This window comes from Ochotona curzoniae, unplaced genomic scaffold (assembly GCF_017591425.1).
Source record: "Ochotona curzoniae isolate NIBS_2020 unplaced genomic scaffold, NIBS_Ocur_1.0 contig_832, whole genome shotgun sequence".
Taxonomy (NCBI): Eukaryota; Metazoa; Chordata; class Mammalia; order Lagomorpha; family Ochotonidae; genus Ochotona; species Ochotona curzoniae.
The window spans coordinates 8,695,658-8,717,215 of NW_024466580.1; the positions used below are offsets into that span (position 1 = coordinate 8,695,658).

The 21,558-nt window shown below is 47.1% G+C and overlaps 1 protein-coding gene across 1 annotated transcript; it reads left to right on the forward strand.

Moving 5' to 3' along the window:
• Positions 1–3,908: 3,908 nt before the first annotated feature.
• On the forward strand, positions 3,909–20,976 carry LOC121164571. The gene is made up of 7 exons (XM_040992722.1): positions 3,909–3,965; positions 4,629–4,689; positions 5,282–5,480; positions 13,648–13,750; positions 17,682–17,813; positions 20,391–20,412; positions 20,495–20,976. Exons 1-7 carry the CDS (start codon positions 3,909–3,911, stop codon positions 20,602–20,604), a joined length of 684 nt encoding a protein of 227 aa, XP_040848656.1. The 3' UTR covers positions 20,605–20,976.
• The last annotated feature ends 582 nt before the right edge of the window (positions 20,977–21,558 follow it).

Genomic DNA, 21,558 nt, shown 5'->3' on the forward strand with positions numbered 1-21,558 from the left:
ACTGGGAACAGAGGCACGGAGGAATCGCTGGGGACCGTGCTCCCCTGCAGGGCCTGGGGCAGGGGCTCGGAGGAGTTGCTGGGGACCCTACTTTCTCTAGGGTTGTGGCATGGAGGAGCTGGGGGCTGTGTTCCCTGCAGGACTGGGGCACACAGCAGTTGCTGATGGCTGTGCCCCCTGAGGGGTTGGCGACAGGGGCATGGAGGAGTTGCTAGGGACCCTGCTTCCTCCGGGGCTGGGGACAGGGTTATGGAGGAGTAGCCGGGGAACATGTCCACACACATATGCACATACCTTCACATCCAGATATTTCCGGGGAGACCCCACTCCCAGGGCCCTGCCTGCAAGAGACCCCAAAAGGGCAGCAGCTCTAGGGCAAGCGTGGGCGGGGTGTCGGGTTTCAACTCCCCAGCCAGCTGCAGCTGTGGCCGCCCATGGCATCTCCCGGCTTCTGCTGGGGACTTTGCAGATGTTGGATGACTGCTGTCACCACTCCACAGACTGCCAACTGCCCTGCCAACTGGAGGCCAGTGCGCAGCCGCCAGAGGTGAGGTTGGCTGGACAGGGCTGGTGTGTGACAGTGGGCGGGGCCACGTTCAGGTGGGGCGGGGCGGCGTGGGTCTGCGTGGAGGCGGGGCGGGGCGGCGTGGGTCTGTGTGAAAGTGGGGCGGGGCCTCGTGGGGGTGAGGCCCGCGTGGGTCTGCATGAAGGGGGCGGGGCCGCATGGGTCTGCGTGCAGGTAGGGCGGGGCGGTGTGGGTCTGCGTGGGTCTGCGTGAAGGTGGGGTGGGGCCGCGTGGGGGTGGGGCGGCGTGGGTCTGTGTGAAAGTGGGGCGGGGCCTCGTAGGGGCGGGGCCGTGTGGGTCTGCGTGAAGGTGGGGAGGGGCGGCGTGGGTCTGCGTGAAGGGGGCGGGGCGGCGTGGGTCTGCGTTGGTTGGTGCTGGACGGCGGTGAGCAAGCGTGGGAGCCAACAGTGGGTCAGTGGGCACTTTGGGGACGGATGTCCAGGACTTGCTGGGGGTTGTGCGGAAAGTGTGGTCTGCACTGGGTCAGCAGGGCAGCAAGGGTCTGCGTGGAGTGGGGCTGAGGTCTGAGGGGGCGGTCTGTGTGCAGTGGGGAATATTTGGGGTGTAAGGGGGGTCTGCGTGGAGCAACAGGAAGCTGGGTTCTGAGGGGGGTCTACATGAAGTAGCTGAGGTCTGAGGGGGCGGTCTGTATGCAGCGGGGGGAAGCTGGGGTCTGAGGGGGCTGCGTAGAGCTGGGCGGGAAACTGGGTTGTGAGGCGGGGTCTCCCCAAAGTGGAGCTGGCAAGGCTTAGGTGAAGCGGGACTGTTGGGGTTGGTGGAGACCCCTGAGCAGGGGTGGTGGTGGTGGCTGCTGGTTCTGTGTCTGAGGTGGTGAACTCAGTTCACCTAGGAGGCTGCTGCAGGAAGCCCAGGTCTGCTCCTTGGATGGGGGGTTCCTAGGAGGCAGCTTTGGAGCAAAGTGCAGGGAGAGGTGCGGGTGTATTCTAGCTCAGCAGGGCAGGGACAGGGTTTGTCTGGGTGTTTGTGGAGCTTGGCAGGGAGGCAGCATGAAGTGTGAGTGCCTCCATCAGCAGGAGAAATGCGTGGGTCATTGTTGGCAGACATGTGTGGGTGAGCTGCAAGGCAAATCACAGGTCTTTATTGTAGGGATGAAGTCCAGAGCCAAGGTGTTGGTGGGATGGACAGTCTCCTGTTCTGAGAGGCACCAGCGTGGATCTCCAGGGTCAGCAATCCTGGATCTCCATGGTCTGCAGTGTGTGGGTCAGCGGAGGCGGCAGGGAAGTAGCCTTGAGTGTGCAGAATTGGCAGCCCTGGGGGGTTGGGTCAGTGGAGACAGGCAGTTGTGCTGTCTTCATCTGGGAGACCTGCAGTAGGAAGTCGTGATGGAATGGGCAAAGGCTCAGAAGTCGGGTCCATGGTGAGGGTTCAGCTGTGACAGTCGACGCCTCTGGGGGCCATGCACCTGGTCTGGGCCCAGAGCTGTGCACAAGTTCCTTTACCTGAACTTTCCTGAGGCTACTCTTCAAGACGTGGAGATTCCTGGGCTTCTGTCTCAACCTGGCCAACTGCGCCTCCTTCCACCTGCTGAGTTATCCTTCTTGGAGGATGAGTCAGGGGCTTGGGTGGGCAGTGAAGGGATCACCCTCCTGCAGGGGTAGGGGACATAAGAGGATGCTCTACAGGCATGGGGGCGTCCCTTAAACTGTGCTAGAGTCAGGAGCCACAGAGCAAATTGTGCATCAAAACTTGGGAGACAGTCCTGGGAGGAAAAGCATGTGCTGTGCTGTTGGCTGAGGGAAAAACAGGAAGTCTGGGTTTAGAGTTTGAGAAAGAAAAAATGGGGTTGGGAGTGCTATGCTAAGGGTGATGGGTTTCGGGGGAACTGTTGGGGAGGATTAGGTGCCTTGAAGAGCCAGGGGCACAGGAGATGCTTGGGTGTTGGAAGCTGAGAGCAGATAATGTGTGTGTGTCTGCTGAGGGGAGAGAGGACAGGTCATGACAGGTCAAGGGCTGTGAAGACCCATGAGTGTTAGCCTTGCCATGGGACCAGGGGGTGAAAACCTTAGGAAAAGTGGCAGGAAAGGAGAATTGGGGGGTACAGAATGTTTGGAAGGGACAGGGGAATTAAAATTTTTCTAGTGAGAAATAGGAACCTTGAGGAATAAAAGGCTTGGAATGGTAGAGCTAGATTTCATTTTATTTTCAGATTTGTTGAAACATAGAATGATTGAGGAAGGCAGAGGCCATGCATCCTGCTCTCCCTTGGCTGTGCCCAGTAACCTGGGTCTGAGCCATGTCAAAGCCAGGAGCCAGCCTCTTCATTCTGGTCTTCCCCCTGAGTGCAGTGTCCGCAGCCCTTGCACCATCTTCTGATTGCCAGGGAGCAGGATGGGAAACAGAGTAAATGGCTTTGTTCCCTTGCTCCAATGAGAGATGACAGTATCACAAGCAGTGGCTCAACCTGTGCCACAATGCTGTCCCCAGGCTACATATTTCAGGAGGCAGTCATAGAATTCTCATTGAAAAATTCGTACTGGAATGTCAAGTGAGGGGTGATGGGTCAAGCCAAGTCTTTGAATGTCAGTGGTAGGTAACACACCATCCTTTTACTGTCATGCTATATCAACAGTCATGCTCTTTAGGTTTTTACAGATGGGTTGGTACAATTTCTCTTTGTGGTTACTGTTCATGTTACATTTTAGTTGATTTGTTCCCCGCTGACTGCTCTCTCTGATCTTGTATATTGGGTACATTTTTGGTTGCCTTTGTGGTTCTTTATAGTAAGAGCTGCAGCAGAGGATCTTACTTATTGCTGGGAGAGGTTAGGTCAACATCCATGGGAGAACTTTCTATTCTGTGTCCTTGCAGAAAAATCTTGTGCAGTTGGAAAGATTTATGTTTTGTGGTCTGTCTGGATATTGTTTGTCTATTCATTATTTATTTTGATCCGATGTTAATCCTGAGGGTGGTGGGATGGGAACTGGGGTGAATCCCATACTTTTTCAGAGCTCTAACCCTAAGATTCATCAGATCTGGCTGAAGCCATTCTCCCTGTTAATGCAGACATGCCTGAAGCTGAGCTGGGAAGCACTTGACTCCCTATTGTGGCATGCCTAGCTCACAGGACTTGGGGATGGAAATGACTCTGACCTCTGGTCTTACTTTTCTTTGCAGTGCATGAGATGAAAATCCAGACCCAGGAAAGACAGGAAGCCCTGCTTCTCCTACTCCACATGCAAGCTCAGAATGCTGCACAGTCCTGTGGAGGTTTGAGCCCCAGGTCTCTCAGTTCTTCCCCGCATACATACATTCCTGCTTTTCCCAGCCTGCAGGGTCAGAGAGTGCTGTGCAGACGCACTGAGCCAAGGCCCCGGGGGTGGTGATGGTGGCAGCAGTGGTGGTCATGGATGAGGCTGGTGGCTCTGAGGAAGATTGCCAGGTAAGTGAGGTGGCCTTGAGCTGTTTCTGTGCTCATCCCCCCTTAGGGCTTGGGCCTTCTGCATGGGAGGTTCTTGAAGCTGGCTGTGGGTGTTGTGGTCACATGCGTTGGGAGCAGGTCTGGGGCAAGTGGCTGCTGGTACTCTGTGGAAGCCCAGCCTTATGAAGGCTCTGGTCACTCCCTTGGGGATTCTGTGTTAGATTTAGAGAGAATCCAACTGGCATGAGCTGCCTGGTAGTCACTTGCATTGCTTGTGATGGTGCAGGGGCAGTCAGGGGGCAGTGAACACTGTTTCCCTTTGCACAAGATTCCACGTTGCGCTCCCTTCTTAGTTAGCCGGGATTCTGACCGGATGGCTTGTGCTGGGTTTGTGCTGCAGGTGGAGTTGACCAGCAGGGTGGGTCCCCCTTTTTCTCCTGTCTAGCAGGGTGCTTGCTGTCTGCCCTGTTCCCCTTGTGCATGTACACACATGATCTCTGTTTCCAGGGGTCAGATGTGTGGAGTTTTAAATTTTACTTACTTATTTGTGTGTTTGCTTTGTTGCAGATAGGTGAGAACCTGCAAGGGATACAGGAAGCAGGGCAGGGAAGCTGACTAGGGGGGCTCTCTGCCAGGTGCTTGGGGAGCAATGACAGTGATGAGAAGATGTGCTTTTCCTTGTAGCCCGTGAGTATGAAGGAAGAGTTTTTGCAACCAGAAGTACTTCAAGCACTCAATGATGGAGGTGATGCAGATCTGGAACTTTCTGCCTAGAATCCTCAATCAGGAAGTCCTGGAGGGCTCCCAGAAGTTGAGGATTGTCAACAGAAGTGAGTCTCCCTGCGTTCTCAGCAGGCATTGGAGTTGGGAGGTGTATAGTTCATTCTGCACAGGTTCACCCTAGATGAACAGCAGCAAAGTAACTGTGAGTGACTTGAGACTGTGAGTGACTGGAGTTACGCTTGTGTGGATGGGTGCCAGGCAGAAGTGGGCTGCTTTCTGAAGCACCTGACATGGCCTCTCCCCTTCTCCTTTCTGCTGGCTCTGCTGCCCAACAGAAGATGTTTAGACATGTGAAAACTGGAAAAAATTAGGTGTTTTACTTGTGTAAGTGAAGGACTTTGCCATGTTCGCATCTGCCATGGAGTTACTGGCTGGGCCATGTCCAGTGCAGACTTTAAAGTCACAGTAGAGTTCCTGTAAGAAATAGCCATCCAGGATCCTGCTGACATTGGAGATTACCCTGAGGAAGACTTGGCCCTCGGCTCTCTGAGAGCAAAGTAGGATGAAGGTGTTCTTTTGTGGTTGAGATTGATTTACCTGGTTCTGCTGGAAAGGTTGCCATTATGGCATGGCAGCTACATGTCTGGGCAAGGAGATGTCAGAGGTCAAGGATGTGAGTTTCTGGGCTGAGCAGATGAATGACCCCGTCAACACAAAGCCAGAGGCAGGGTGTTGGTGGTTACTGTGTGAGGACAGCCTTACCCTACAGGGGACGATCTGTACAGTGATGACCTTTGGCTCCTCCAAGGGCCTGTGGGTTTAGGGACAACCTCAGGAATGGCCTTGCAGGACAAGGGTCAGTGGGGGCAGAGGTGGCCTCATGTGACAGGATTCCATGGGTAAAGTCATGGCTGCACCCATCTGGGGGCCTGTAGGTACAGATATGGTATCACAGAACATGGATCTATGCATGCAGGGGTGGTCTTGTGTGACAGGGAACTATGAGTGTAGGATGGCATCCCACCACGTGAGCTTGGGAATTTGGTGTCAATTTCCTTTGGATGTAGTTTGGCCTTGCATGCCAGGGCCTGTGGGTGAGGGGCAGGACAGTTGTGATTGTGACCTGTATGTTGTGGACTGCCCCACCATCTGGTGCCTGTGGGTTCAGAGATGGCCTTGGATGACAGGAGTCTGTGGGTGTAGAGATGGCCTTGCACAACAGGAATCTTTGGGTTCAGGGTGACCTGATGTGTTAAGGGCCTGGGAGGAGCAGCATTGTACAAAAGGCATCTGTGGGTACAGGATGACGTCTCATGCCACAGTGGCTTGTCGGTACAAGGAAGGCCTCATGTGTTGGGCTCTTAGGTGTGAGTATAGGCTCAGTGTCTGTGACCTATTCGTGCAGGACACCCTTGCATGATGGGGGCCTGTGGGCTACAGGATAAGGGGTCTTTGAGTTTAGGGACAGCCTTACCTTCCAAAGGCTTGTGGGTATGGGAAAGTCTGGGGAGGCCTTAGCCTGTGCATGTGTTCACAGCTTACATTCCCAGTGCAGCCGTGTTCATGACAGCCTAATCTATCCGGGTCCTTTAGGTGCAGGACAGCCTCTCACAATATGGGCCGATGGATGCAGGGTTTGCCTCAATGACAAGGGTCTCTGGGTGTAGGATATGCCTCAGTGACAAGGGTCTATTGTTGCAGGGTCTGCCTCAGTGACAAAGGTCTGTGGTTCAGGGTCTGCCTCAGTGACAAGGGTCTGTGGCCGCAGGATCTGCCTCAATGACAAGGGTGTGTAGGTGCAGGGTCTACCTCAATGACAGTGTTCTGTGGATGCAGGGTCTGCCTCAATGACAAGGTTCTGTGGCTATAGGGTCTGCCTCAGTGACAAGGGTCTGTGGCCGCAGGATCTGCCTCAATGACAAGGGTGTGTAGGTGCAGGATCTGCCTTAATGACAAAGGTCTGTGGGTGCATTGATGGCCTCGTGCATCTGGGGACTGTGGGGACAGGGAAGGCCTCAGGCAACTGGGGCCTTTGGTTCTGGGGTAGTCTTTCATGTCCAGAGCCTGTGGGTGCAACAAAGACTTCACACATCTGTGACTGGCTGAAGCAAAGGCAAAGCATGATAGTGGCTTGTGTGTGCAAGGATGGACTCACATGAACAGGGCCTGTGTATGGGGATGGCCTCATGGCTCCAGGGCATATAGGGGCAGGGATGGCCTCACTCATTATTTTTATGATCAGGGATGGCCTCAAGCAAATGGTGCCTGCGTGTGTATGGGGGTGGGGATGACCGTTTGCATCCAGGGTGTTTGGGTGCCCAGACTACCTCATGTAACGGTGGCCTGTGAGTATAGAGGTTACGACACATGTTTGGGACCTCTGTTGTGGGGTTGGCCTTACACATCCAGAGGCTGTGGGTGCAGTGATGTTTTTGCACATATGTGGCCTGTGGTTGCAGGAATGTTAAAGCATGAGAGGTCCTGTATGTGAAGGGATGGCCTCTTAGGCACAGGGTCCATGAGATCATAGATGGTCTTATATAACGGGTGTGTGGATATAGGGCTGGTCTCTCGCAAAAGGATCCTGTTGGTTTGGGGATGCCCTGGCATAGAGGGCCTGTGGGTACATCACATGTCTGGAGCCTGTTCATGCTGGGATGTCCTTGTACATCCAGGGCCTATGGATGCATGGATGGCCTTGTATGGAGGAGCTTGAGGGTGTAATGATGCCTCTTGTGACAGTTGCTTTTGTATGCCATGATGGCCTCATGTGACAGAGACCTGTAGTTGCAGCATGGCCTTTAACTATCTTGGCCATTGGTTGTAGTTATGGCCTTCTTTGACAGAGGCTGTGTATGTGTGCCTGGTGGGCTCCTATGACTTGGTCCTGTGATCCAGCATGGCATCAAGAACTGACCCTTGTGTTTTATGGGAATGCCAGGAAAGCCAATGTATGTGGGTTCAGGTACAGTTTGGAGTGACAGTTGTCTTGGGTATAGGCTTGGTCTTACATGAAATTAGCCATTGAGTGCAAGGATGGGTTTATGTAACAGGAGCCTTTGTGTGCAGAGATGATCTCAGGTGGCAGGGGCAGTTGGATTAGGACGACCTTATGTGACAGTGCCTGTATGTGCAGGGAGGGTCTCATGTGACATTTGCCTTGTGTGCAGATGTGGCCTCACGTGATTGTGGCCTTTGTGTGCAGGGATGGCCGCACACAGAGTGGCTATTGGATACAGTGATGGCCTTATGTGACAATTCCTTTGTGTGCAGAGATGGCCTCATGATTGTGGGATCTGTAGATGCAGGTGGGGTCTGTGAGTGCACTGATGACCTTGTATGACGGAACTGTGGGTCTAAGATGACTTCACGTGACATTGGCCTTTGGTTCCAGAGATAGCCTTGTGTGAATGGAGCTTGTGGGTACAGGGATGGCCTCATGTTACAGGGATCTATGGGTACAGGGTGACCTCATGAGTCCAAGTCATCTGGATGCATGGATAAATCACAAGATAGCAGTCTTTCTGTTCTGGGATGGCGTCATGTGAGACATATCTGTGGGTGCAGGAAAGGCTCATGAGATGAGAACCTTTAGGTGCAAGGATGGCCTTGTGTGACAGAGACTTGTTGGTGCAGGACAGACTCCTGTGACATAGACTTTTCTTGCAGGAATGGCCTTGTGAGACAGAAGCACATGACCTCATGTGACATTTGTTTTTGTGTGCAGGGAAGGTCTCTCCTGAGGGGACTTTGGGTGCAGGGATGACCTGTGTGTACAGGATGCCCTCATCTGGCAGGTATCTATGGGTATGGGATGGCCTCTAGCACCAGTGGTCTTTGGGTATGGGAGATTGCCCGTAGATCTCTTCCTGTTTGACCTATATGGGAGTTCATAAAGACATGGCATACTGAGTCCCCAGGGGAGCCCCCATCAATGGTATTGGCACCCCGAGACCTCAGCTTGACCTGTTCACTGGCCATCACTGGCAAGAACAGTGAGCTGTACCCTAGCCTTCCTTCTCTGTCTTTGGGTGAGCTGTGCTGGAACTTCCTTGATAAGCAATCTGACAAGTTGGTGTGATCCCACATTACCTGCCAGGCACATGTGGTTTATGTGACCTGTAGCAGGACTGGAGGGTCTGGAGAGGTAGAGCTGCCTTCTCGCCAATCACAGTACCATTGTGGGGTGGAAGGATTGTCAGGGGATGCCCTTCTGCCTTCCCTTTTTCTTATTCTATATAAATTTATGCTTGCTTTACGATAACTAGACATGCTCAACCAGACTGTATCTGGTGAGTCTTGCTGAAGAACACTGTCACCTCATCTCCTTAGTGGTCATGGGGATCTGCTAGTCAGAAATCCCTGAGATTTAGGTACAGGGAAGGCCTCTGGTGATAGTGGCCTGTAGTGCAGAATGACCTCATTTGGTATTGATTTTTGTTTGCAGGAATGACCTCAACCAAAAAGGGTTCCTTGGGTGCAGGGATGCCCTCATATGACTGAGACCCATGTGTGCAGGAATGGACTTATGTGTCAGGGATCTGTGCATGCAGGACAGCCTTGTGTCACTTTGGCTGTTGCTACATGGATGGCTTCATGCAGCACAGACATGTGAGAGAGGATGATCTTGCAGGACTGTTTGCTGAACTGCCTAAAAGACAAGAGTCTGTGGGTTTATGGAGAGTGTCATGACAGGGCCCTTGAGCGCAGACATGACTTCATGTGTGGAATTCTTTAGTTGCAGAGATGTACTTGTGTGACAGGACAAGTGTGCCCAGGATGGCCTTGTGCTATTTTGACCATTAGTTTAGGGAGGGCTTCATTCAGCAGAGGCTTGTGTGTATGGGCAGCCTTGTGTGACAATGGGCTTTGGGTCTGGGGTAACCTTGTATGAGAGGACTTGTATATATTGCAGAGATTGCCTCATACATGAGGAATCCATGGGTTCAGAATTTCCATGAGTGACAGGGGCCTTTGGGTACGGCAATGGCCTCATGTAGCAGAACTGTAGGCATAGGTTAGCTTCATGTGACATTTGACTTTGCTTATAGAAGTGGCCTCATGTCACCAGAATTTGTGGGAATAGGACTACCTTGTGAGTCTTAGGCTTGTGGTTGCATCTTGGCCTCATGAACCAGAGGCCTTTCTGTCCTGGGATCACTCCATGTGATAGGGGCCATTGGATGTAGGACAACCTCGCACCATATTGGTCATTGGAGCAGGGATGGCTTCATACGACAGAGGCCTGTGTTTGCAAGATGTCCCTGTGTAAATTGGGCTTGTGATTCAGGATGGATTTGCAGGGCCCTCCTTGTGTTTGCAAGGTCTGCCTGGAACACAGGAAGGTGTGGGTCCAGGAAAGTTCCTGTGCAAAAGGGCTCTTAGATTCAGGCATGGCCTATGTCATTGTGGCTTTAGGTGCAGAAATGACCTCATGCTAGATGGTTCTGTATGTGTAAGATGGCCTGAAGTGAGATATTATTATGCTTCAGGGTTCCTGGGTGTAGGATGGCCTTGTGCAAAGGAACTTTGTGTGCAGGGATGGCCTTGTGTGACATTGTACTCTATGTGCAGGGATGTTTTCATATGGAATTGGCCTTTGGATACAGGGAAGTCCTCTCCAAATGGATGAGGATAGAGTCATATGACAGGCCTGAGTATGCAGGAAGCCTCATGTGACAGGTGCATTTGGGTGCAGGGATGACCTCGTATGACAGATGCCTGTGTGTACAGGATGGAGTTGTGCAACTAGCTGTTGGTGCAAGGGTCTCCTCATGTGACGTTGGTTTTTGGAGGCAGGTGTGGCCTTGTGTAAAAGGGTTTTTGGTATGCTGAAATAGTCTCCTGCGTGAGGGCCTTGTGGATGCAGGAAGGACTCTAATAACGGGCCAGGTGGTACAGGGATGGCATCATGCAATGGAGAACTGTGGGTGGAGGAAGGCTTGACCCAACCTTGGCCTTTGGTTGCAGAGATTTCCTCATGCAACAGGAGCCCATAGGTGCAGGTATGGTCTTGTGTGATAGTGGTTTTGTAGGAATGATCTCATGCAAAGGAGCCTGTGAGTGCAGGGTTGGCCTCATGAGAAAGGGGGTTTTGTGTTCAGCAAGTGTCTCATGGGAGAGGGATCCGTGTGTGCAGGATGATCTCGAGTGACTGGGGCCATTGGCTGTAGGAACGGACTTGTGCAATTGGGACCTGTCCGTGCAGGTCGATCTTGTGCAACTTGGGCCTGTAATAGAGGATGGCCTTGCCAGACTAACCCCTGCATTTTCTGTGACTCCCTGGAAGACAAGGATCTATGGGTTTAGGGACAATCCTATGAGACAAGTGGCTTGGGTACAAGCATGGCCCTGTGCAGCGTGGCTGTTGGGGTGGATGTATGGCCTTCTGCAACTTTGACCTTTGTATGCAGGCCAGTGGATGCATGGGTGTGCTTGTGAGACAGGGGCCTTTCTGTTCACAGTATCCATGTCTGAGAGGCATCTGTGTGTGCAGGAGGAGCTGGTCCAACAGAAGCCTTGATGTCTCCTGTTTTAGGGACTTGTGGGTGCAGATTGGACTCACTTGGCATTGGGCTTTAGTTGTTGGCATGGCCTTGTGCAGCAGAGCCTGGGGGTGAGGACAGCCTTGTGTTACTCTGGCCTTTTTGTTGCAGAACAGCAGTGGGTGGTCATGTGGCCTGCTGAGGGAGCAGAGTTGGTGCCAAACGTGGCTGTGCCTGGAGCAGAGTGTGATAGAACAGGAAGGCAAGGAGGCACTTTGCAATTACCAACATATTTTGGCCCTGGGGCAGCAACCAAGTTGGAAAGGCATATCGCCTGGGGCCACAGAGACCCAGGAGAGTGGAACTGACAGCAGAGTTGCTAGTTTGTGATTAGCCCTTTGAGTTTCTATCCCTGGTGAATTTTCTATTTCATGAGAACAGATTTTCATAAAAAGGCATTTTTAAAAGTCATTACTCTCATATCTGTCCCCCTTGTTTGACTTCACTGATGCCCATAAGATGTGGTTTATACAGAAAGCATTTCCAGTCATATATTCATAAGGTCTCTCCCCTGTGTTTGTTCCTTGATGTATTCTAAGTTGTGATTTCTAGATAAAGGCTTTTCCAGTCATGGAATTCATAAGACTTCTCCCTGGTGTGTGTTTGCCAATGTCTTATAAAAGATGACATATGGCAAAAAGCTTTTCCACACTCATTACATTCGTCAGGTTGTTCCCCTTATGGAGGATGAAGTAGGTGATTGTACTTAGACTACCAAGGATCCCATTTCCCAGATTGGATGCCAGGGCCAATTAGTAACAGGATCCAGAACTCATCATCCACTTCATGGAAAGGAAAAAGCAAGGTGCCTCCCTCTGGTGAGGATGCAAGTTCTGTCAAAGGATCAACCTCTCTTACATTTGGTCATAATAGTGTATCAATCAGTGTCAGAGGCAGAAGAGAGATGAGCACTTACTACATTGATGGAATGGCAAGTCCATTCTAAAGCCCTTATGCTTCACAGAATCCAGTTAGTGGCTGTAATCAGCCCTGACGTTGTAGGAGGAGTCAAGAGATCCAGTTTGGAAGGTGGTTAGAAGTGGAGTGTCCTGAACTAACTGCTATGAGCCATCTGGAAGGAAAAAGATCTCATAGAAATGACCACTCACAGAGCTGGTAAAATGGAGTTACACTGAGTATGCACATCTGCTCTCTGTCCAATCTGTTTTACTCACTTAAAACAGCAAGTATGTTGACCAGTTTAAACTCTTCCCATTTCTGAAAAGCTGCATTTTTGTCATTTGCTTCCTTAAAAATTAAATCAGAAGAAAAACTACGTGTGCACTTGCATACACACACAAACACACACACACATATGCACACACACACCATCCATCTGCTACTTCTCTCCCCAAATGCTGACAACAGCTGCAACTGGACCTTGCTGACTCCAGGAGCCAGTGTTTGGCCCATCACATGCTCCTCTTATTCCTGTGCATTAGCAGGAAGCTAGGTTAGAGCGATGTTACAGTGGAGACAGAACTAGATCCCATGCATTCCATCATGGGATGAGGGCATCCCACACAGCAGCCTAACACATTGCAGCACAACAAAGGCTTCTGATCTTTATTGTTTAATTTATCTAAAAAGTCCAAATTAGAGAAAGACAGCTGCAGAGAGAGATTATTCTGTCTGCTCCAATTCATGCCCCAGTTTGTTGCAATGACCATGGCTGGGCCAGGCAAAAGCTGGAGCCAAGTGCTGCATCTGTGTCTCTCTTATTGGGAGCAGGGACCCAACACCATGCCAGCTAGAATAAAAGTGGAGCATCCAAGGTTTGAAACAGCATCTGCATGGGATGCAGGCACCACAGGCTGTAGCCCTAACTTCTGTGTCACAATACCAGTTCCAAGGCTTTCCATTTTTACATTTATATTCTCTTCACTCTGTGGCCTACAACCAGCTTGTTATTTTTGAATGGTGAAATTGATATACCTATCACTCAAGCATTTAAAAAACTTTTTTGGAAAAGGAAATTGATTTGGTAAATAGAAAGACTTTGTGAGCACCTGGTTCTCATGCTGAGAGCTTTTCATCCTAGGAAATTGGGCGTGCCTAGAGAGGGGCTGCCCTCTTGCCCATCATTGTGGGGGGGACCTGATACTGAACTGGTAGATGCCCTTGCTCTGGATCTCAAATCCTTTCCTGAGATCTGTTGAAAGTTCTCAACACAAGTGTTTGTTGGTATGCTGGACCATATCTGTGATCATTGGTTGGGTCCCGGGTCTTCCCTGTGGTTCTGTAGGGCACTGTATACCATCATCTTTCCTGCATTTCTTCCTCCCCTGGTTCCAGAAAGCCCCTCCAGTGCAGGTGATCATGCTGGTGCCAAGTGGAATGTCCAGCTTGGATGGAAGAAGTGGCTCAGGGAACATCTAGAAGAGGGGGGCACCATGGACAAAAGCATTTCTAACTCACCACATTTTTTTCTGCAGGGAGCCCAGCAAGCAGGTGTCACATGCCACACCCCCTCAGCCACTTGATCAGCATGGAGACTCCTGTGTCTTAATCTGTGCGCATGGTCAGGCAAGTGGGCAGGTGAGTGTTTGAGGACTCAGGGCTAGAGGCCCGAGACTTTCAGTAGAAGTCAGGCTTTCCATTTTTATGCTCTAGCATGGTCCTAGATCTGGGTCAGAACTCAGCTGGAAGTACAGTGGCACCACATCCTCAGATGTCAAGAAGATGTCTCTTAATAAGTGCCCCTGCCAGCCCCTTTCCTAGAGTGGCCACATGCAGGATGGAGCTCACAGATTCCTCCCACCCCCTAAGTGCCATGATTGAACAGCTGTCTGATAGCACTTGGACATTTACAGGCTGTCCCAATGTTGTACCTCTGTTACTGTTGACCAGCTGCTGAGGCTCAGGCCTGGGCTGGCTTGGGCTACTGGGTCAAGAGGGCACACTGTTATCACCCAATGGAGCTGCACCATGAGACCTTTGATAGTAGCTTGGCAGCCACCACCACAGCTTCCCAAGGCCTGAGTTTCTGAGCCACAGCCCCAATCTTTCTGGCTGTGTAGCATACACACAGCTCAGGACCTGAGGCCCAATTACATTCTCCAGGCCCAAATATTTTATCTTCCTGGATTTAGGGGTGGGGGGTGAAATACCCACGTATAGCATCTGCCCATTTAAGAGCGCCTCCCACCAAGATGGAGGTGCCAGCCTGTGCCTCTGTACCTCAAGAGTGGCAGTTGGATAATTCCATTTACGTAGAGGGGTAGGGGTGGGGTGGTGAAGAGGGTATATGTCACAGGCCCCAGTGGGATGGATTCAGACCTGCACTAACCTGAAATAGAAAGTTTAATAAAGGGGCCATGACACCCTAACAGTTTTGTGGTGTAACATCACAGGCCTGTGGTGTCCATTTTCCGTGGCTCTCCCTGGTCCCCCATTGCTGGCTGTGCAGTGGTACGCTCCAGTTGCTAGGTGTGGGTTTCAGAACGAAGTCAGTGTTCTTTGCTGCGAGGCCGTGGATGTGGTGGTGACCACTGAAGCTGCTTTGTTTCATGGAGCCGCCAGGGGCTACCCCTCATTCATATGTGGGGTGGTTCCTGGATGAGCTACACAATGTGAGTCTGGGCACCATGAGGGTTTTGTGATTTGAGCCACTGTTGTCACAGGGTCTGAGGCCAGCCCTCACCTATGACCAGGTGTATTGGATGGTTTGTTCCTATGGTATATCAGGACCTGGGTATCAGGAATGTGAAGAGGGAGCTTGGTTTATTGGATATCACAAAGTAAGGGAATGGTTTCTGAGTGCCAAATGAAGTGGCCTTTTTGTTATGTTTGTTTTAAATTTGGGGCAGGGATCCGTGACACGTCATTCTTCCAACTGTGACAATTTTGAGGACAAATCTCCCCAAATCCATTTAGTGATGAAACCTTTTGTATTGAAAGGACACTTGAGCTCAGTTGAAAGTGTGGGATTATATCATTATCTTCAATGAAGAGTGCCCCTGAAATGCTTTTCAGTGAGATTGTTCACCCTCTTTCATCTTTGTCATGTTAACAGAGAGGAGATTATTAAAGCTTAGTGATTGTCAATTCCCAGAGTTATTTTTTGTTGTTGTTGTTCAGTTCATTATTAGGTAACAGAGACCTCCTGCCTTTCAGTGTGTATAGTTGTCTTTGTTGCATAATGCCAAGTTTAAAAAAAAACACTAATATTTTTAAGAGACTATTTAAACATTGAGGCAGATGTAATTATGCTGTTCTTTCACTTATTGCACTGTAGCTTGAGGGAGGGGTGTGTGTGTGTGTGTGTGTATTTTGAGTGAAGTAACGTAAAGTTTTGGCCACCAGTATCAAGATGTCAAGGAAGAGAAGACAATGATTAGAACAGATCACTAGTATTAAAAAATCAAATGCTTGCTGAAGCATACACACACCTGCTAGGGAAATTTATAGGGTGGGCAGATGACATTCTCTTGATTATGGAAGTCTTTAGGCTGAGGAAATGTCTTAAGCAGTGCAGGCATGAAGCACAGCAGTGCATTAAAGTGAAAAGCAGCTGTGTTAGTGGAGAGTGGGCTCAGGAACTGAGGATATGTTGGCATGCTTGCTGGCATTGGGGAGCTGTTTGAAGCCTTTTCAGGCGTTAGACCTGGGCCTTCCTGAGCCTAGGTAAGATGTAGGGTAGATGTCAGAGAAGCGAAACTGAACATACAGCTGCAGTGAGAGGGGACAATGAGTGAGGACGTGTTTAAACATTGGAAATTAAAATCAGTATTGCTTTAATTAGGGATGAGGGAGAAAAAGGCGTTTGGAGAGTGAAAAACTAGGTGAAAACTAGTTTGGCTTTGTTGTTGTTGTTGTTGTTGTTGTTGTTGTTGCTCTTTTTCTGTCTTTCCAAAAAAAAAAGCTATTATCAGGTTTATTTATTTGGTATAGGTTAATGAACTATAGACAGCAACCTGGGTATGGGGATTAGAGTTAGAAAAATGATTTTGGAGGGGAGAGTACTTATTAAAGAGTGTCTTTCTTTTAGGCAAAAAGTTTCTAGCAAGTGAACATTTGCTGTAGAGATTTTGGATTGAAACCTGGAAAGAGCTAAACTTGTACTTCAGAAGACTCTTTAAAATGTATTTTTATTCTCCTTTCTCCTCCCTGCCTCCTTTGTTTTTGGTAGAGTAGCATCTGGGGCTTGGCAAAGAAACAATAGAAAAATCTTACTGAGCGATGATGAGTGATGAGCTGATCCAGAGAAAGTTGACACACAGAAACAAGGTTGAAAGTCTTGAGCTGTGTTGTGCTCAAGACCTATGGTGAGGGTGAGGGGAAGAGAATTGATTTACAAGGTCACAGTTATGGCAAGACTACCATGAATGGGGCAAAAAAAAATGTTCACCCTCTCAATTACTTGGGTGTTCCAAATATTTCATTCCCATCATAGATAATCAGAGAAACCTATAGAGTTTGGATGCAGGGGTTCAGAATCTAAACACAGGGGCCAGAATCATGACATTGCCATCCCATGCCGAAATACTGGCTGTTCCACTTCTGATCTACTTACTCTGATGTACATGGGAAAGAAGCAGAAGCTGGCCCATGTGCTTGGACAGCTGCAGCCCATGTGGGAGACCCAGATGTTGCTGTAGACATCTGACTTTGCCCAGACCTAGCTTCTTCTGCTTTTGTGATTGGGGAAAGTGAATAGAAGAGTTATCTCTGTTTCACTCTACTTCTGAAGTAAATAAAATGAGTCCTTTAAAACAGAATTTTAAACCCAAGCTTGTCATTGGTTTTTAAGCTTTTTAATTGAGATATTTGTTTGAGAGTTGTGGAGATCAAGCCAGAGAATGAGAGTGCTTTCATCTGCTTGTCTGCTCCCTGAATGTCTGCTGTGTCTGAGGCTGAAGCTGGGTGTCATGCATACAACTTAGGTTTCCCATGTGGGGTCGGGAACTCAGTTACTTGAGCCATGACTGCTGCTTCCCATAGTCTGCATTAGCAGCAAGCTGGAGTCAGTACCTGAAACTGGGAATTGAACAAGGTAATTCTGTGGAATGTATCTTAATCATTAAGCAAAAATATCCACTCCCCAATGTCCATTTGCAAGCTTCAGATAAATGTTTTCTTTCCAATAGGAATATATTTTGTGTAAAATACAGTAAACTCTGTATATAAAACACAATTGGTGTTAAAAAAAAAAAGTAACGGAACTTAGGTCACTCAGCTTCTTTCTTTGGCCTTCTTTGTTTCTGTTCTTCCCTTTGGAAGCTATGGGAGCACATCTGTATGCTTCCAGTTTAAGAAATCATTGCCTTTCCCTCTATTGCACTTCTTTATCATTGAGTGATAGTAGCTAGCAGTTTGCAGAAAAGTATCCTGTGGTGCCTTCTGTTTGGTGTTTTCATTTCCTGAAAAGAAAATGAGGGAATTGGCTATATAGAGTTGTAACTGTGTTTGTAATCAGTACTTGTTGCCTGCATTGCATTTTAAGAACTTAATTTCCTTTGTCTTTAAGGTTTTGATTGTGCTAACTGAAAATATTGGCGAAAGCCATGATTCTCGTGGTTTTCCATTGGACTGGAAGATCTGTGCAACTGTTGTTGCATGTTTTCTAATTTTCATGCTTTTGAGGAGAATTTTTCAATGTGTAAGTAAACAATGCTATACTAAAAGAAGTTCATCCTGTCTTTAAGCAGAACAACTAATATAAGAAATGTATATTGCTTTAAGGAAAGACAATCACTTATGTTCTATGTCTAATATAAAAACCAAAGGCATTCACAACAATTTTGTAAGTACAACATTTTGAAAGAATTTCCTGTAGAGGTTTTCTGTAGTATTAAAATACCAAAATTCTTTCATTTCTTTTTTTGTCTATTTAAAAAACTTTATTAGAGAGCGAGATAGAGAAAGAAACACAGAGAGACATACAGACCAAAAGAAATGTCCAATCTGCTATTTCACTGCTCAGATGCCTCCAACAGCTAGGGCTGGGCCAGCTGTGCTTGGGAGTTGAGAACCCAATCAGAGCCTCCTGCATGAGTGGCATGGCCTGAATACGTGAACTATTGTTGGTGCCTCCTGTGGTTGGTTTGTGTTTGCAGGACCATGGAGGCAGGAGGTAGAGCTGGAGATTGAGCCCAAGCCCTCTCCTTTGGATTGTGACCGTCTTACCATGATGTTTTCCATCAGTAGGTCAAGTTCAGAAGTTTATTATGATTACTGATAATTGATGTACTTAGTTCCTTCAAGCTTAGTTTATTAACTTTTCCCACTTAACAAAAACAAAAAGAACATTATTTATTTGAAATTTAGCAAGAGAAATAGAGGGAATAAGCAGTTAATCTTCTAATGACTGGTTCATTTGTCAAGTGGCTATAATAACTAAAGCCTGGGCCAGAATGCAGCCCAGAAATTGCATCTGTGTCTTTCCTCGTATGTGCCAGGAATTCAAATCCTTGAGCAACCATTTGCTGTTTCCCAAGTCAGTAATGGAGTTGGACTGCAAATGCAGCTGCTGATCTCTTAGAGAAACTGATCCCATTTCCAAGATGTGCTCCTTTCATGTGGAACTTGAGGGTGACATCATGCAGCCACTCCATTTCCTGGGTCAAGAGAGCCATGCAACAGGGAGGGGTGCACTCTCTCCTGATGAACAGAGATACAAATACAAGCTTCTCTTCCTCTCACTTTTCTCATTCTGCACATATGTCCCCGAATGTGCCTGTGATTTCTTCATCATTGACATAAACATTACAGAAAATAATTTTGAAAGATGTAGTGAAAGATTTATTTGAAAGGCATAGTTGGAGGGGGAGATGAAGGCAGAGGGAGGGGAGTTATTTTTTTATCTACTGGTTCACTCCCCAAATTTTGGCTACAACCAGTGAGGCTGAGCCAGGTCAAAAGATGACAGGAGCCAGGAGCTTTTTCCAGTGTCCTAAGTGGGTAGCATGGGTCCAATAATACGGGCCACCTCTTACTGCTTTCCTGGGTGCATTCACAAGGAGCTGGGTTTGAAAAAGAGCAATCAGTTTCCATATGAGATGCTGGTATCACAGATGATAGCATAACATACTATGGCATTATAAGGGCTCTTTAAGGGTCTTTTAACTTGTTATTCTGCTTTAAATATAATGTGTCTAGCCATAAAATTCCTTTTCTCTATCTTTTAGACTTCTGCAGACTCAGAGTTAGGATTTTTTTTTTGTAAACATGGAGATATATTTTCTTCATTTAAAAAATTATTTTCTCTTTTTGAACTAATGTTTTTCAGTTATTGCTTTTCCTTTTCTTTTTTATTTTTTTAGTTTTTGAAGATTTATTTATTTTTATTGGAAAGGCAGATTTACAGAGACAAGGAGAGAAGAGGGTGATCTTCCATCTGCTAGTTCACTCCCCAAAGTGTACCCATGGCAGGAATGAGGTTGATCAGAAGCCAGAATCCAAGCTCTTCTTCTAGGTTTCCCACATGGGTACAGGTGCCAAGCCTTTGGACCATCCTTCAGTTCTTTCCCAGGCCACAAGTAGAGAGCTGGATGGGAAGCTGAGCATCCATGGTGAGATCTGGCACCCATATGGGATACTGAGTGCTGGCAGGCAGAGGATTAAGCAGTTGGGCTGATTTTTTCTTTTAAGCTTGAGGGAGTTTCTCAAAATAATGTTTTGGTTCACTAGTTTACCATTGTAGCATTCTATTATACCCTATTTTTCCTTATTTAATCTTATTTGAATCCATATTTTGTAGCTGAATTAAGTTTTCTTTTATTTTCTTCCTCATCCCTAATGGGGCTGTTGAAAATAGATTTTTTTAAACTTTATTATTTGATAAAGATCAAAGAAAAGTAAGGTTTGCTTTACTGTTTTCTTTACAATCAGTTCAGATGTGTCCAATTGATAATATTTATCATATGTATTTTGAGTGTTAGCATTAGGGGATGTGATAATAGTTTTCTGAAAATATTCCTTTTAGTGCCAGATTTGTTTAGGGAAAATAAATGAGTGAAATGAAACAGAAATCTTTACAAAAAAACTATTTCAGAGCTGTTTCTATAATACTTAATTTAAGTTTTTGATAGGAAGACTTTCACGTGTAGATTTTCTCATTGGAAATAGAGCATTTGTCATGCAGAAATTATTTGTAACATTTACATTGGCAGACGTTAACTTAGATTTACCTAAATGTATATTTGCTTTAACATCTTTTGTTCAAAATTTGTTTCAGGTTAAGAGACATATTTTTACAGGTAAGCCTTTTTTGTTGCTCTATTTTAGATCTCATAATTTTTGTGTATAATCTGAAAACTTACAGTTTACTATATTTTTTAGCGAATAAGAAAAAGCCCGCTGTAGAGCTTTCTGGACCAATAAAAGAAAAATGTGAACTACTTGACAAACATAGCTTTGCGGATAAAGAGGTAAGACAGTTTTCAAAATAAAAAAGAGCCAAGAAACTGTAATTACTATGTACATAGTTTTGTGTAAATAGTTTATTTGGAGTGTAATACAGCATTATGCTGTTCTTCACTTCAACATTTAACAGTTCTTACTAATTTTAGTCATTGTGTTAGGAGTGATGTTGTCTCATTCTGGTTTTACCCTGTGTTGTCCTAATGAGTTTCTTTATATATCTTTGAACCACTTGAATATTCTTTTTATGGACTTGCTTTTTCACATTTTAAAAAGCATATTCATATTTTCCTTTTAATAATTTTCCTACATTTTATAAGGGATTCCTTTTTTCATTATGTTTATTTCAAGTATATTTTTCTAATCTGGCTATTGCAAACAGGTGTTTTCACAAGTTCTCTCTGTGTGAAGCCCTGCCTTCCAAACAAATAAGTAAATCTTTATTAGAATAATTTATAGTTTGTGCTCACGGTGTTGGTTTGTTTCAGAATGAAAATTTAGAGCCATCTTTGCTTTTATTATTCAGGAATACTGTTTGATGTTAGGGTTTCAGAGGTAGATGATCTTTGGTTTACATACACATACATATACACACATAAGACACTTGATGAAAGTTTATTATAGCACTATACACGTATTTGAAAAGCTGTTGCTGCATACTGAGTTCTGTTGAATATGCTTGGTGTTTACCATGTTAAGGCAGAAAAACTCTCATAAAGTTAGCTTGTAGTGGAGGAGATACAGAATACATAATTCACAAAATTTGCTATGCAATACATGGACATTGATAAGAGGTTATGTCATTTGTCCAAGGTCACGTTGCAAATTGGTGACAGAACTATAGACTGACTCTAGGTTCTTTCTTTCTGCTACTCTGGGCTGCCTCTGTTGGCATGTTGTTGCCATGCTTTAGGACGCTTTAGCTGTTGTCCACGTGGATATTCTAGGGAGTCCATGAAGATGATCTATTATGTTATGTTAAT

Coding starts and splice junctions, on each gene's coding strand:
- LOC121164571 (XM_040992722.1), top strand. CDS start 3,909: ATGGTGGCAGCAGTGGTGGTCATGGATGAGGCTGGTGGCTCTGAGGAA. Junction 5,481..13,647: donor TTTGGCTCCTCCAAGGGCCT/GTGGGTTTAGGG, acceptor TTTTTTCTGCAG/GGAGCCCAGCAAGCAGGTGT. Junction 13,751..17,681: donor ATGGTCAGGCAAGTGGGCAG/GTGAGTGTTTGA, acceptor TTTGTCTTTAAG/GTTTTGATTGTGCTAACTGA.